Raw genomic sequence first — 15,044 nt, 5'->3', positions numbered from 1 at the left:
ACTTTTGTCCCTGCCTTATTTTTGCTCTTTTAGGATGATCGTAGGGCTCTCCACAGCGTGTCATGCTTTTCTATCTACACCAGTGGCTTTTAACATTTATTGGAAGTACTGAACGCCACAAGTTATGTACATACTGTACGTTGTATTGACTGTACGCTTCAGTGCCAGTGACGTGATCAGTTGTCAACAAGAATCCAAAGTTTAAGTGTCAATGAATATGTTTGTCATCAACTTTTTACAAGGTCTGGTGGGCAGAGTTTTGGGCACCTTTGCTGTAGGCATGTGCCAGTATGATATTCTGACGGTATGATAACCTTAAGCCAAAATATCACGGTTTAACGGTTTTTAATTGCAATTACAGCTCTAAAATGTGTTACTTTGACATATCTGGGTTTAAAAAAAAAAAAAACTTTTTCCCATTGAATAGGACCTTTTTTTTCAAAGCATTAGCAAATTGGAACATAAGTATAATGTTAAGTTAAAATAATTTTTTTAAAAAATAAAGAAATGACTGAAATATTCTAAATTAAAATAAATGCAATCCTTTAGGTGAGCCTAAATCCACAGTCACAGCTCAACATTACCATCAGAGCAAAAATAATTAAAAAAATAATAATCTTACATAAAATGCACATGTGTAAGACTCGTATCATGTTGTCAATATACACACACTCTTTTTCTCAACACTCAGTTAACAGAGAGAAAAAAACACCGCGTTTTACCACTGCTGGACACACTAAACACGCTGGAGTTAACTCTTGTAGCTGGTGGGAAACGTTTATGACTGACGTTTATTATGTGTTTACTAACCTTAAATTTTGTATGAATGCGAAGTCATATTGGAGGTATTGCCTCCTCGTAAGCCACCCTCTGCAAACATATTTTAGATATCGGGTGGCCCTCCTTCTCTAACCCATGGCCGTCTGTAACTTTTCTATAGCTGAAGTATAACCATACCAGCGATTTCCTTTTCTTCGATGTGGGGAAAAGTCATCGTGTAGCACAGCTGACTCACTAACACTGAGCAACAACTGGTGGGGGAGGGGTTTAGCCTTGCAGCTGTGAGCAAGGGATTTCTCCATGCATTTTTGGGACAGGATGATGGAAAAATTTTGCGGTTTTGAAATCTTGACGTTTTTATACCACAGTATACCTTGTATACGGCACATGTCTACTTTGCTGTGGTTTTATTGAACTAGGAAAGCATTGAACGAACTGTGCTCTGCCTAATAGGTCTCATAGATAAAATTAGATATAATCAACATGACTTAACGGAAATTTTGTGCTCCTAAAAATAGAACTGTTGTAAAGATGAAGATATTCAAGCGAATGTAAATAATTAACCTGTGTTGTACACTACATTCAAAGGTTTGGCGTTGGTCAACTAGAAAAATTTTGTGTTTTCCAGTCATTATCGCATGGCACAACTGTTAAAATAATGAACGAATTAAAATAATAAGCCAAGGCATTACTGAATTAAGAGTCTTTTTTTTTTTTTTTTTTTTTTTTTGACAAAATAACACAAATAATCAAATCTTCAACTATTTGTCTTAACTAATTTTGCGCTTTCGCAAATGAGCAGAACCAACTACCAGTCCCAGTCCACTTGATATCAGAGCCATGGTGGGAAATAATGGTCGTAACTTGCTGACTGATTACATAATTGTAGAGGAATGAAAAGCTCGCCCGAGGACTAGGGCAGGTTGAGGCTTTTTGGCGCCATGTTACACTTCCTCCTTTCCTTGCTACTGCCCGCTGCCATTCCGCCTCATTACCACCTCCATTTCCCTGGCAAAGAAGGAGGGCGTAAGCTCACGAAACTCGTTGGCTATTAGTAGTGTAATTCTCCAATTGTGCATGTGATGCATTCGTGTTATTTAAAAAAAAAAAAAAAAACTCTTGCTACCACTTATTAAAACAGGAGGGAGACATCATCCGATTAATTTCAGTCCAAAAAAAAAAAAAAACATTTATACCTGATTCAGTTGACAGAATATTTTTTGTTGTTGTTCTTTTACTTGTAAATTCTGGAACTAAAAAGATTCTAAAAACACAATATACTGTCTCGACTTACATTGGTCTATGTTCTAATCTACGGATCCCACCCGAAATGTTCCAGGACCCCTCATAAGAATTCACCTTACTAGCAAGGTCATCTCTTACCCTAAGACTGAATTTAGAGTCAATAATTCTTGGTAATTGTGATTCCAGGATCTGAAATTCTCAAGTCACGCATATTCATAGCTAAGTACTATCCTCTTGCTTGCAATTGCATATAGACTACATTAAGGCATGCATATTTGCCTTCGTAAGACACACACAATGGCCCTAATATGTTGCCAAAAGTATTTGCTGACAGGCCGTGACTTGCTTATGCAGTTAAGTGACATCCCATTCATAATTCATAGGGTTTAATATGACTTTTGTCCACCTTCTAATGCTACAACATCAACTCTCTGAGAAAGCTTTTCACATGGGTAAGGCGTGCATTCGTAGGACTTTTTGAACGTTTTTTCAGAAGTGCATTTGTGAGCTCAAACACTGGTTTTGATAACAAGAATTTGAATCTCATATTTTTCTCTAATTTGTCCCAAAGATTGTCTAGTGGGTTGAGGTCAGGACTTTAGAATGATGTTAATCTCCACCAAGCTTTCTCACCGCTGTCCTTAATCTTACTTTATTCACTGATGCAGCAGGTCATCCCCAAACTGTTCCCACAAAGCATTGAATTGTCCAAAAATATTGGCCCAGTGAAAAGAACGCTGAATGCTTTAGCATTTTGGACAGTTCCATTTTTCTACAACATTGTGAGAACAGTGTGGTGATAGACCTTTAGAACATGACCATCAGTGCCCAATAAAAACTTCATATAGACAAGGATAACATATTTTAGTGCTGATGAACTTTACTAGCATGTAGTATCATGACGTCAACCTGCCAGAACACCTTTGGTGTAAATTACAACAGAAACTGAGAGCAAGGACTTCTCATCCAACATCCCTGTATAAGATCATGAATTCCTTCTAAAATAATGGCCAAACAATTCGAATGAACACTCTCCTAGACTTTGTAGGAAGGCTTTCCAGAGTAGCTGAAACTGTTTTGGCTACAAAAGACGGGCTGACGTCATATAAAAACCTATAGATGAGGAATGTAATCTCATCTCAGTTTATAAGCGAGTCAAGGCATGTGAGCAAGTAATTTTAGTAGTATAGTGCAGCTGTCAGTAAACTCCCTGTGATCAACATAAACCATAAAGGCCGTTTCAAACTAGCCGCAGCCTTGTGTGAAGGGTTCAGCACCAACCCATTTGTTGTGTATGTTGAAAGGGACTTCTCGGCGAAAGTGAGCAGCAGCGGTCTTTTTGGACAGAGCGGAATGCCTTGAGAGAATTTTCGCTGAGTGGCGGGGGCAAATATAGAGACTTGTTCTATTTTCACAGCGCTACTACGTTGACGTCAACAGCACATCCAATAGCAGAGGGGCAGGTGTACTCATATCTGTGCTATCAAGCTGTTTCGGTAGACGGATACACACAATTCACAGCCGACGAAACCTTGATAAATGCGCTTTTTTAAGTTTTGCGAGCTCCGGGACACTCGAAAAATTACTTTCACACCTCTCTTTGCTAAGCTAAAGGATACCTTGATGTGTGTTTGTGTGGAAATGTAGTTCACGAATAACAAAAAAAAAAAAACATCATCTTACTAAAATTAGTAAAACTCATTACACTGGAGTCCATCCGCTCTTCACTTCCTGACAGCATTTACGTCAGCTTACGTGGCTCGTCCCATTTTGCGCCTGCTGTGGACCGCCTTTCACACTGGCCTGTCACTAGTGTTAAACAGTCTTTAAGGTCTTTCCACACTGCACTTTGCAACATGTAGTCGTTGTATATTTGGTGAGTGGACAGAACCCACACAAAGGACTATTGCTGGGTGTCCTGGGAGGCACGGTAAGAATAGATTTGTGCGAAGGGGAGGATCCACAAATAGATGCATGTTCTATTCGAGAGCGGTACTGCCGTGACATCGAAAAGAGTATCCAACAAGAGGGCTGACAAAGGGATTTCATGCTAATTTGGCAAATGTATTCACAAATACATGCATAAGGACAATAAAGAACCCACCAGGTTCTTGCTTAAAGTAGCAGAGCCCTTTTCACGGCTGCTACTATCTTACTTTCCTTACTAAAATAAGCAAAGTTGTGGCTTCCTTGTGCAACAATCAAATGTCATCTCTTCAGCATGTAGACTTATAACTAAGCTTCACTGATTATTTCCTGTAATGCTGCTACTTCAGAACTTTCAAATTTGGTCGTGCTGGCAAACAAGGTGTCTGCTTTTTTCCACGTTGTCATTGGACCCTTTAACACTAGGCTTGTGCTTGTGTGAAAAAGTTTTTAAGCATTTCCATTCTAGAGTGCCAAGATAGTTTTACTATATATATTTCCTGGAGCTAATAGATTTTAGTAGAATGCCACAGAACTACAGACACCATGCAGTTCCTGCCATAAAAACAGAAGATAGCTTGATGAAAGTCCCCAGTGTCACCAAGCAGAGCCGCTTCATCAATAACCAGAATTATCATGAGAGAATTATACTCCAATGACATGATGAAGTTGTGTCCAATAAAGTGAATGTAGTAGTTATGTAACACATACAAGTATTGTTTTTGTGTGTGGGTCTGTTTGGGCACATGATGAAGCAACAAATTGCGCTTTGGACCGTAAACACACCAAATGTCACCTTTTATGTTCGCCAACATGGTGTGTGTGTGTGTGCATGTGTGTGAGCAATACAGCCCGCAGAGGTCAGTGATCCTGCTGAACAGGTGCTATAGAGTTAACCACAAAATGTGCACGCAGAAACACACAATGCACGTGCAGTGTTGCGTATGATAATTCATAGGCTGCCATTGAGGGTGATAGATGAACCAAAGCTGTTCGTTTTGCTTTGCCATTTTGCATTGACCACACAGTAACTTTGGCATATTATCACTAACAACATTGAAACTCAGGACCCGTATCAACAACCTTCCTACTTCTCGTAAAACATTCAATTAATAAATTAACTCATTGGCTCCCTTTGAAAGTGATAAATGTCAAAATCCATTTGACTTCCCAGTCAAAATGAGACCACTGATAATCTCCCTCGATCTGGGGCTCCATGCAAGATCTCACCCCGTGGCGTCAAAATGATAACAAGAACGGTGAGCAAAAATCCCAGAACCACACGGGGGGACCTAGTGAATGACCTACAGAGAGCTGGGACCACAGTGACAAAGGCTACTATCAGTAACACAATGTGCCGCCAGGGACTGAAATCCTGCACTGCCAGAAATGTCCCCCTGCTGAAGAGAGTACACGTCCAGGCCCGTCTGCGGTTCGCTAGAGAGCATTTGGATGATCCAGATGAGGACTGGGAGAATGTGTTATGGTCAGATTAAACCAAAATAGAACTTTTTGGTAGAAACACAGGTTGTCGTGTTTGGAGGAGAAAAAATACTGAATTGCATCCGAAGAACACCATACCCCCTGTGAAGCAAGGGGGTGGAAACATCATGCTTTGGGGCTGTTTTTCTGCAAAGGGACCAGGATGACTGATCTGTGTAAAGGAAAGAATGAATGGGGCCATGTATCAAGAGATTTTGAGTGAAAATCTCCTTCCATCAGCAAGGGCATTGAAGATGAGACTTGGCTGGGTCTTTCAGCATGACAATGATCCCAAGCACACAGCCAGGGCAACAAAGGAGTAGCTTTGTAAGATGTATTTCAAGGTCCTGGAGCGGCCTAGCGAGTCTCCAGGTCTCAACCCCATAGAAAATCTGCGGAGGGAGTTGAAAGTCCGTGTTGCCCAATGACAGCCCCAAACATCACTGCTCTACAGGAGATCTGCATGGACGAATGGGCCAAAATACCAGCAACAGTGTGTGAAAAGCTTATGAAGAGTTACAGAAAACGTTTGGCCTCCGTTATTGCCAACAAAGGGTACATAACAAAGTACTGAGATGAACTTTTGGTATTGACCAAATACCTATTTTCCACCATGATTTGCAAATAAATTCTTTAAAAATCAAACAATGTGATTTTCTGTTTTTTTTTTCCCACATTCTATCCCTCATGGTTGAGGTTACCCATGTTGACAATTACAGGCCTCTCTAATATTTTCAAGTGGGAGAACTTGCACAATTAGTGGTTGACTAAATACTCATTTGCCCCACTGTATATAAAAACAATACAATTATTTGCACATCATGTTGAACCTACATTTAAATGAATACACTGCGAAAACAAGACATTTAATGTTCAAGCTAATAAACTTGAATGTTTTAGCAAATAATCATTTTTTTTAAATCAGAATGTTGCTGCAGCAGGTTCCAAAAAAGCTGAGGCAGGTGGCAAAAAAAAAAAACTGATCAAGTTGAGGAATGCTCATAACGCCTGTTTGGAACACCCTGTAGAATATTAACAGGCGAATTGCGAGCAGGCGGGTGCTATGATTGGATATAAAAGGAGTGTCCTTGAATTGCCCATTCACAAGCAAAGCTGGAGCAAGTTCCATCTCTTTGCAAAAAAGTGTGTGATAAAATGGTCAAACAGCTTAAGGACAATGTTCCTAAATGTACAAATGCAAGGAATATAAGGATTTTATCATTTATGGACCATAATACCTTCAAAAAGTTCAGAAAATATGTATCTTAATCTTCATTTAAGTCACTGCATGTAAGCAGCAATGTAAAAAAAAAAAAAAAAAAAAAAAAAAACTTAAATGGCACTGCCCTCCAAAACGGAAATGGTACTGGAAAGGAACACACTGAATAGGCTCAGCAATTGAACCACTATAGGTGAACACAATCCACCGTGCCATTCGCTGTTTCTTGATGAAATTCTACACTGCGAAAGAAGAAGCCATTTCTAAACAGGACCCATGAGCAAAGACATTCTCTGAGTTAGAGGGTCATTTAAAATGGAGTGTGGCAAAGAGGGAAACTGTTCTGTTGTCAGACCAAGCACGATTTGAAGTTCGTTCTTGATGAAAATCTGGGACGCCATGTAATCCAGACTAAATACAAAAACAGCCCAGATTGTTAACAGCGCTCAGTTCAAAAGCCAGCATCTGTGATAATATGGGCTTGCATGAGTTGTTGGAAGCTATCAAGCCAGCAACACAGAGAGCTCCACTACTAATATTCACTAACCTTGGCCAGAACTATGGATTTACAGTTCCACAAAATTGAGAACTGTAACCTGATCAAATTATGCACGTAGGGCTTTTAATTCAAATTTCAAATTTAGGTACAGTAAAAATGCATGGTTTTGAGAATTTGAATAGTCAAGAGAGGTCTGCTAGTAATTTTCACCAACCTTGGACAGAATTTATTCAGAATTGTGGATTTAAAGTACCACAAAAATGAGAACTGTAACCAGTAACCAGTTCAAAGTACAAATGCAGGACTTTTAATTTAACTTTCCAAATATCAGTACATTAAAACTGCATAGTTTTGAGTATGGAAGTAGTCAGAGAGGTCCATGACTAATATTCACTAACCTTAGCCAGTACTTATTCAGATATGTAGATTTACAGTGCCACAAAAATGAGAACTGTAACCTACCATCTACGAAAACGAACCGTTACTCAGGGGAATCGCATAATATTGTACTCTATTGACGTGACAGCGGAAGTAACGCACATGTAGATGGAGCAGTTTTAAGATTAGGCGACCTTATTTCATTTTTAAATGATGACAATGGTGGCATTATAATATTTGGGAGTGTTGAGAGTGTTTTTAAGAGCTGGGAACAATGCAAGCACACGGAAGCCAACTGCCTTGCCGCTCAGTTGGAATGCATTTACCGTAATACTTGGATTACGCGGATGTGCTAATTTTAGGGTCCGCTCATTTGACCACGGGCCTACCGGCCCACCGGGGAAATCCCAGGTATCCCCGTATGCCTCTCCGCCCTTGGGCATGGGCAGCTTGCACCTCTGTAAAGGCACTGTCATTGCAGAAAGGTATTCAGGTTTTGGAGAAATCTGCCATCCAAGCAATGTCTTTTTCATAGACGCCCCTGCTTATTTCAACAAGACAATGCCAAAACGCTTACTTCACGTAATACAAGAGCGTGACGTCATGGTAACAAAGTGCGGGTACTAGACTGGCCTGCTTGAAGTCCAGACCTGTCTCCCATTGGTGCCTTATGAAGTGTAAAATATGACGGCAGGGACTGTTGAAGATTTGAAGCTGTATATCAAGCAAGAATATAAAAGAATACCACCGATAAATCTTCAACAATTAGTGTCCTCAGTTCCCGAACGTTTATGAATTGTTGCTAAAAGAAAATGCGATCTAACGCAGTAGTAAACATGACCCTGTCCCAGCTCTTTTGGAGCATGTTGCAGCTATAAAATTGCTATTATTTCCCAAAATCAATACAGTTTATCAGTTTGAAAATAAAATATCTTATATTTGTAGTGTATTCAATTAAAATATAGGTTGAACGTGATTAGCTAATCATCAAATTTTACTTATGTTTAACACAACGTCCCAACTAGCCTTGGGCGGTAAAACAATAACAGTAATTATCATCATATAATTTTTGTCAACATAAATGCAGTAATAAAAACATTCGATAAATGCTGTATAGTTGTGTGTCACCGTGCATCTTTGTTCCGACATTAAAGATTGGTTAAAGCAGCATCTGGTTTTGTCAACTTTCACTCAGGGCAAGAATAACGCTTCAAATTTTAAAGAAAAAGATGTGATACTTATCATGATAATTATCAATATCTAGATGTGAGTAGAGTAGCCCAAAATTTTCTCAAGTAGCGTTAAGTCACAATAATATTACTCAGGTAAAAGTAAGTCATCCAAAAAATGTACTCAAGTACTAGTAAAAAGTATCCAGTGAAAAGAATACTCAAGTAATGAGTAACATTGTGAGTAACTGCTTATTTTTGTTTTTTTAACAATGGTATTTTTTTTCTCTCAGCACAAACTTACCTATATGACCTGTTGTTAAAATGATACTGTACAGTAACCCATTACATAACCACACCAAGCCAAAGAAATACAACAAAAAAAATCATTGAATTCTGGCCAAGAGAGAGAAAAAAAAAAGAAATGAAGCATTGTTTGTTCAAAGAGCATGAGTGCCCTCTAGTGGAAAAAATAGTTCCTAGTTTGAATAGTCTTTACTGTAGTTCCTTTATAGTTACTATTTTGAAATTAAAAGGATCATATCTCCGGTTTTCCGTGGTCAATCGCTGCCAAATAAAAACTGGGAGAGAGGTTTAAATCCGTGCTTTCGAGTCATGTTGAGGACAGCGCTCTATGTCGAATACTTCATTTTCTATGGTGCTTTAAAGACGACATGTGATGGAACAGGCTGCCGTGATCATAGAACGGCAAGCTTGCATTTGATTGGTGTAACGGAGTCATGTGAGGGGGAAAAATGTAACAACTCCTGTGTAGCCCAAAGTAGTGGAGTAAGAGTTGCCTTTTTTGTTCACAAATCTTCTCCAGTAAAAGTGAAAAGTATGGCTTGGTAAAAGTACTCTTAGAAGTACATTTTTCTCAAAAAGTTACTCAAGTAAATGTAACAGAGTACATGTAATGCATTACTACCCACCTCTGTCGATATCCACTGATAAGAATTTCTTTTATTGTGAGAACAATTTTTGTCATATCACCCAGGCCTAGACTCCCTACTTCATTTGAATTGGAGTTGTAAATGTAATTTCCTTGTTTGATACAATGGTAATGTTGTAAATGTTTATGTCCATGTTGTGTTGCTATGCCATATTATGGTGTTACATTATGCTATTGGACAGTATGGTATGGTGCGGTGTTAATGTTATGCTATAAAATGTTCCGGATAAGTTAATCAGTATTCTATACTTTGCTATTATACAATATATGCTAAGCAACTCTACTTTATGATACAGCCTGCAACATTCTCTTGAACTCCCACAAGCCCCAAATCAACGTTGACGTAAAATTAATTATATTTTGTTCTTTTCCAAGACTACTGAATGTACCGACCTGTCCTGTCCTGACAATTAAGCTTTTTCCTTTTTTTCCACCATCATCCTACAGGACGCACACGCCAGCCTTCCTTATATGGTCATGAGTAATTAGAGAGCGCGCGCGCACAGGCACTCATTTCCTCTCTCTCAGCCTTAAGCCTGCACAGTGCTGACATCAGCACTCAAGTCCTGCTGCTGGCTATGAGCAGCACCTACACACACAAACACGCGCACACGCACACGATTCACTAGCTGCCAAGCAGGTCCATGCTAAATACGTTTGAAAAGTGGCATCATTGCTCATGCACACATTATGCTAACATGCTGAATGCTTAAAGGTCCACAGGTGACACCGCCGGAGCATTAAAAAGACTAAACGATTTAAATAGACGGGGTTGGAACTTTGCAGGGAAGTCATTTGCAACATCTCTAAACATCATTGCAATTTTTATATGTCCTGATATATTGGTTAACAATTGGGTTCATTTGAACGAGGTGTTTAATTGTTTTAAATGGATGAGACTCCCAGCAATTGGACATGGTGTCCATTATATAAATACACCTGCGTACACCTGAGTACTTGTCTGTGAATCGCAAGATGGGAAAAATAAGCATTCACACCGATAGAAATATAGTCTTCATTGGCGTGTCTGTGTGTTTGTAAGTCAGGTATACCTCATACCTTAAAACGCGTAGATAACCTGTCACATTTGCCTAGATTCAATCTTGTAGCAGAAAAACTGAAAGAATTCTCTTAAAAAAAGAAATGGATAGGGAATATTTTTGCTTCTCCAAATCTGCTCCCATCATCCTTAATGCTCCCTACTTAATGCTGTTCCTGTTTTTCCCCTGCTTTATAAGACCACGAGATCTCAATCAATCAAAATCTCCACCATAGTTCTTTCTTGCACTGTTTAACTCTTTTACATCACGCTGTCTTCAACGGAGGATGAAAAAAGCAACATTCCGATTTTAAAAAATCTCCTTAAGTACATTAACAATTTGCACTTTACGGCTTACATCTGGCATGAAAAAAAATCCTATATAAATCATGCAAGTGACTTACTTTACCACACTTGATTGTACACGGCTTAAGTCACAAAGATCATGAACTAATTCAGCCTTTTTGGGTGCACTTGGAAACTTTAATTTGTATGTCCTGTCGTTTTTCTTCTCGGTGCAAGCACAAGCGATTAAATTAAACGGAGTGTGGAGAGAAGTTTTCCTTCCTGTCAAGTTAACAAAATTGGTATTACATGAAATTAAGAGGAAAACTTCATGCTCACGTTTGTGCATAAGTAACTAAGGAGTCTGTACTTACTTTTACTTAAATTTATAAGCTGAATCAGTTGTAATGTTCTACTTAAGTACATAGTGTAAGTACTTTTACCACCTCTGTTGGTGTGTGAGGATTCTGGCTCAGAGTGTTTTCTCAGATTTCTGGAACACACTGCGCTGAATGAGGAACTGCAGCCATATAGAGGTGGGAAGTATTTTTTTCAGGCACAGTATTTTTCTTAACTGGAATTTCTATTCCCCATATTAGATGTTACTTTAACTACCTACATTTGAAAGCAAATATGTGTACTTTCAAATACTTATTCTATCAAAATAGGAGTTGAAATCACTTCCGCATTTCAACAAAAAACAATGTTGGAGGTGTCCAAATTGTGTCAAAGTTGCTGTTCAGCTTGATTATTTCATGATTTAAGCGTACTAAAAAATGGGGAAAAAATTAAAATAAAACATTCTTCTCCTGATGAAATAAAAAAGTCTACTTTCATTTGGTTTAAATACAGTATAATAAACTGCTTGTAGTCTCTCTTTCATGAAAAAGGCTGGCATTGAATGAGTTGACGTCATAGTTACTTTAGTGCTTGATATAAATCTTCTCACAAAAAGCTTGATGTCTCCACCTTTCGATGAGAAGGCTTTTTGGTGGAAGCAATTATGTTCTTTTTTGGTTCTAATGGTGATAAAGAAAGGGAAAAGTTAGAAACAACATTTTTTTCTGCGGAAATAAGAGTGTCTACTCTATTGGCAAGTTTTATCATGAGTGTTTGCTATGGATCTAAAAGATTGGTCAAATAGCCTATAACAGCCGTCAATAAGGAAAACTGCTTTCAATATGGCTAACAGACTAAATAACGATGAAAAAAACAGAGGTAGTGCTTTGCGAGCATGTGAACCAAGAAGTCTTTTCCAATTTTGAGGTGGGTTAAGAACTTTTACTTTGAGCAACTTCCGAAATGGTAGCATGTTTCTAAGGGCCAGCATCCACAAACTCCACACCCACAAACACGATAAAAAAGAAGTCCCGGTGAAAAACATGCAAAGGATATGGCCACTCTGTGATCTTTTTGGCATACTTCCTCACCAGGTTGTCCTCGCTGAAGAGGAAAAGCGATCGGTTGACAGTCAAGCAGCTCTGCCTCACTGGGATGGGGTTGTACAGGGCCATGGTGCGGGCCCTCTGAGCCATGGACTGCTTGTACATCCGCTGCGCCCCGGGGGGCCCCCCTTGGCGGCTGCCCCCACGGCCGGCGCCACCTCCGCCTTGTCCGCCACCCCCTCCTTGTCCTCCTTGTCCTCCTCCATACCTGTTGGGGAGCTCGTCTCCAAAGCGCGCCATTCTGCAGACACCGAACGCCAGAGGTTAGAAGGGAGCTCGGAGGGACGCCTCCACATGCCACCAGCCTCCTCCTCCTCTCTGTAGAGATGCTCTCCTTCAGTGATGGGGAGGTACCGCCATGTAGGGAGGGAGCGGTTTGTCCGAGTTTATGTAATCTCAACAACACCTACTCAGAAAATGACATAAAAAATAAACTCCATTTTCTGGCTGTGTTGATGAAGATTGAAATCATCTCCACTCGTGCTGAAGACTGCGTCGTTGCCCCCCCTTCCTCCTCCTCCTCCTCCTCCACCTCCTCTCAGCAGCCTACCGCATCCTGACAGCATCCGCAGTTGGCTTTTCCCCCTTTATCAAGACCCGTTTCTGTACCCCCACCCACAAATACGGCTCTCCTCTTTCTTTCTTTTCTTTTCCTCTCCTCTTCTTGCAAAAAAATCGGCAGAAGATTAAGAAGAGTTTGAATAATCAATTGACGCTGTGCCTGGAAATTATCCGCAATGTGGCCGCGCCATTCGGGTTACACGCGCCGTGTGAGCTGGGGGGCTTCCCCAAAATCCCGCTGACATTTGTTGATGTTTGATGATGGACAGTGCGGCATCCCCCCACTCTTTCCTCCACCTCCTCCTCCTCGTCTTCCTCCTCCTCCTCCTCCTCCCCACCACCAAGGCGTCGGTTGTTGATTTTGGGCGTGATTGCTCGGGTGCTTAAATCTCCTCACCCCTTCCTCTTCCACCTCCTTGATGTAAGGGTGAAAAAAGAATGTCCTCCTCCAGAATCATCTATAATCCAAAATACAGGGAGGAAGTGGAATCCCGGGTGGAGAGGAACCAGAGGAGAACATTGTCCTCATAGTGGAAAAAGAGCGTTGAAGCGCTCATCATCATCTGCCGCCAAAAGGTGCACGGAGGAAGCCCCCGCCCAGCAGCATCACTCCTCGGACCGGAGAGAGAAGGGAAACCACGACCTCACTCTTGTCTTTTCTTCTCTCTATCCCTCGTTTTCAATCTGTTTGTTTCTCCTTTTTTCCGCCTGCTGCTGCTGTTGCACTCACGGAGGTGTCGTGTTGGTGGCGGCAGTACGCGCAGCCAGCATCGGATCTGATGATAGCAGAGAGAGCGCCACACGAATCGGCGGACAAACCTGGCAGCGCACGCACACACGGCACCTCCCCAGAGCACCCCCACCTCCTCCACCCACAGCCCTCCTCCCCTCTTCTGCCATGCAAAAAGAGGATCTGGTGTTACCTGCAAGCCAAAAATTTCATTCATTTGGGGTTTTTTTAGGGGGTGGGGGGCAAAAAAAATTCATTTTGTTGTTTGAGGTCACTGGGGTTCTCCGACTTGATAATTGTGAAAGAAATGGTATTAAGATGAGCCAAGTGTCCTAAAATTATTCAGAAGACAATTTTTGGTTATTGTGTCAATCTAACAGGTTTTTCAGTGTTGAAATTACGTATTCTGCAGATTTTGTCCTCTACAAATCTCATAAGCAAATAGTTAAATGAATAAATAAATAAATGGGACTGAATTTCAATTATTAGTTATTAGTTATTATTAGTGATCTCTCATTACTTTGCGCTTCAAATTTCGGGCCGTCAGTCAATTTCAGATTTTTAAAATAAATACATACAGCATTATGTTTAAAAATGTTAAGCTATATGCATGTACAAATCATTGTTTTCTTATACATATATATATATATATATATATATATATATATATACATATCATTTACATCATAATAATTACATTTACGGTGCTTAAAAAACTTTTATAAAAATATACAAATACATACATGTTTTTAAATTATACTTTGGGCAAAAAAAAGGGGAAAAACATGTCTTATGTGTATTGCTTTCTAATGCTGTTAAATCCGAACGAATATATCGAACATGCCAATTCAATAGCGTACCGCACGAATGCTATTTTTAGACCGCAAGGCTGCGTGACATCACCATCGTAAACCGGAAGGGGGTCGACATAGCAGTGCGTTCGTATAAAAGCCATGCTAGAACTGCTTGTTTTTTGCAGGTAATCTTTCAAAAAGAACATGCCGAGTAAACAGTGCTGCTATTGAACTTGTAAAAACGACTCTAGACATTACAACATATGAAGGATGTTTTCTTCATACATTTCACGAAGTCAAAAAATGTGAACAATGGATCAACTTGTGCGGACGTCCAAAAGACCAGTTTAACATAAGCAAGGTGAAGCCATTCACCTTCATAGGCAGTAAACATTTTGTTGGGGGCCATGGTCCTACAATGCTGATCCATTGCCTGCCACAGCTTGCCGCGAAGAGGTAAGCCATTTTGATATTTTTACTTGTTTTTTAGCATGGTGTTTTGCTGCGCTGTTTCTGTCTGGCAATGAATGACCTGTAATA

General features: G+C 40.0%; 1 protein-coding gene across 15 annotated transcripts in view; it reads right to left on the bottom strand.

The window, feature by feature from the left end:
* The window catches only part of cacna1ab (calcium channel, voltage-dependent, P/Q type, alpha 1A subunit, b), a 197,698-nt gene extending 183,902 nt beyond the window's left edge, over positions 1-13,796 (bottom strand). For all 15 annotated transcript variants that reach the window (XM_057843193.1, XM_057843204.1, XM_057843206.1 and 12 more), the window contains exon 1: positions 12,371-13,796. In XM_057843193.1, coding sequence (XP_057699176.1) covers positions 12,371-12,659 — 289 coding nt within the window. In that variant the 5' untranslated portion in view covers positions 12,660-13,796. The remainder of the gene's footprint in view (positions 1-12,370) is intronic.
* Between the last annotated feature and the right edge of the window lie 1,248 nt (positions 13,797-15,044).

The sequence above is a fragment of the Corythoichthys intestinalis genome, chromosome 8 (genome assembly GCF_030265065.1).
Source record: "Corythoichthys intestinalis isolate RoL2023-P3 chromosome 8, ASM3026506v1, whole genome shotgun sequence".
Classification (NCBI taxonomy): Eukaryota; Metazoa; Chordata; class Actinopteri; order Syngnathiformes; family Syngnathidae; genus Corythoichthys; species Corythoichthys intestinalis.
The sequence above is the reverse complement of the archived record's forward strand: the minus strand, read 5'-3'. Positions and strand labels throughout refer to the sequence as shown.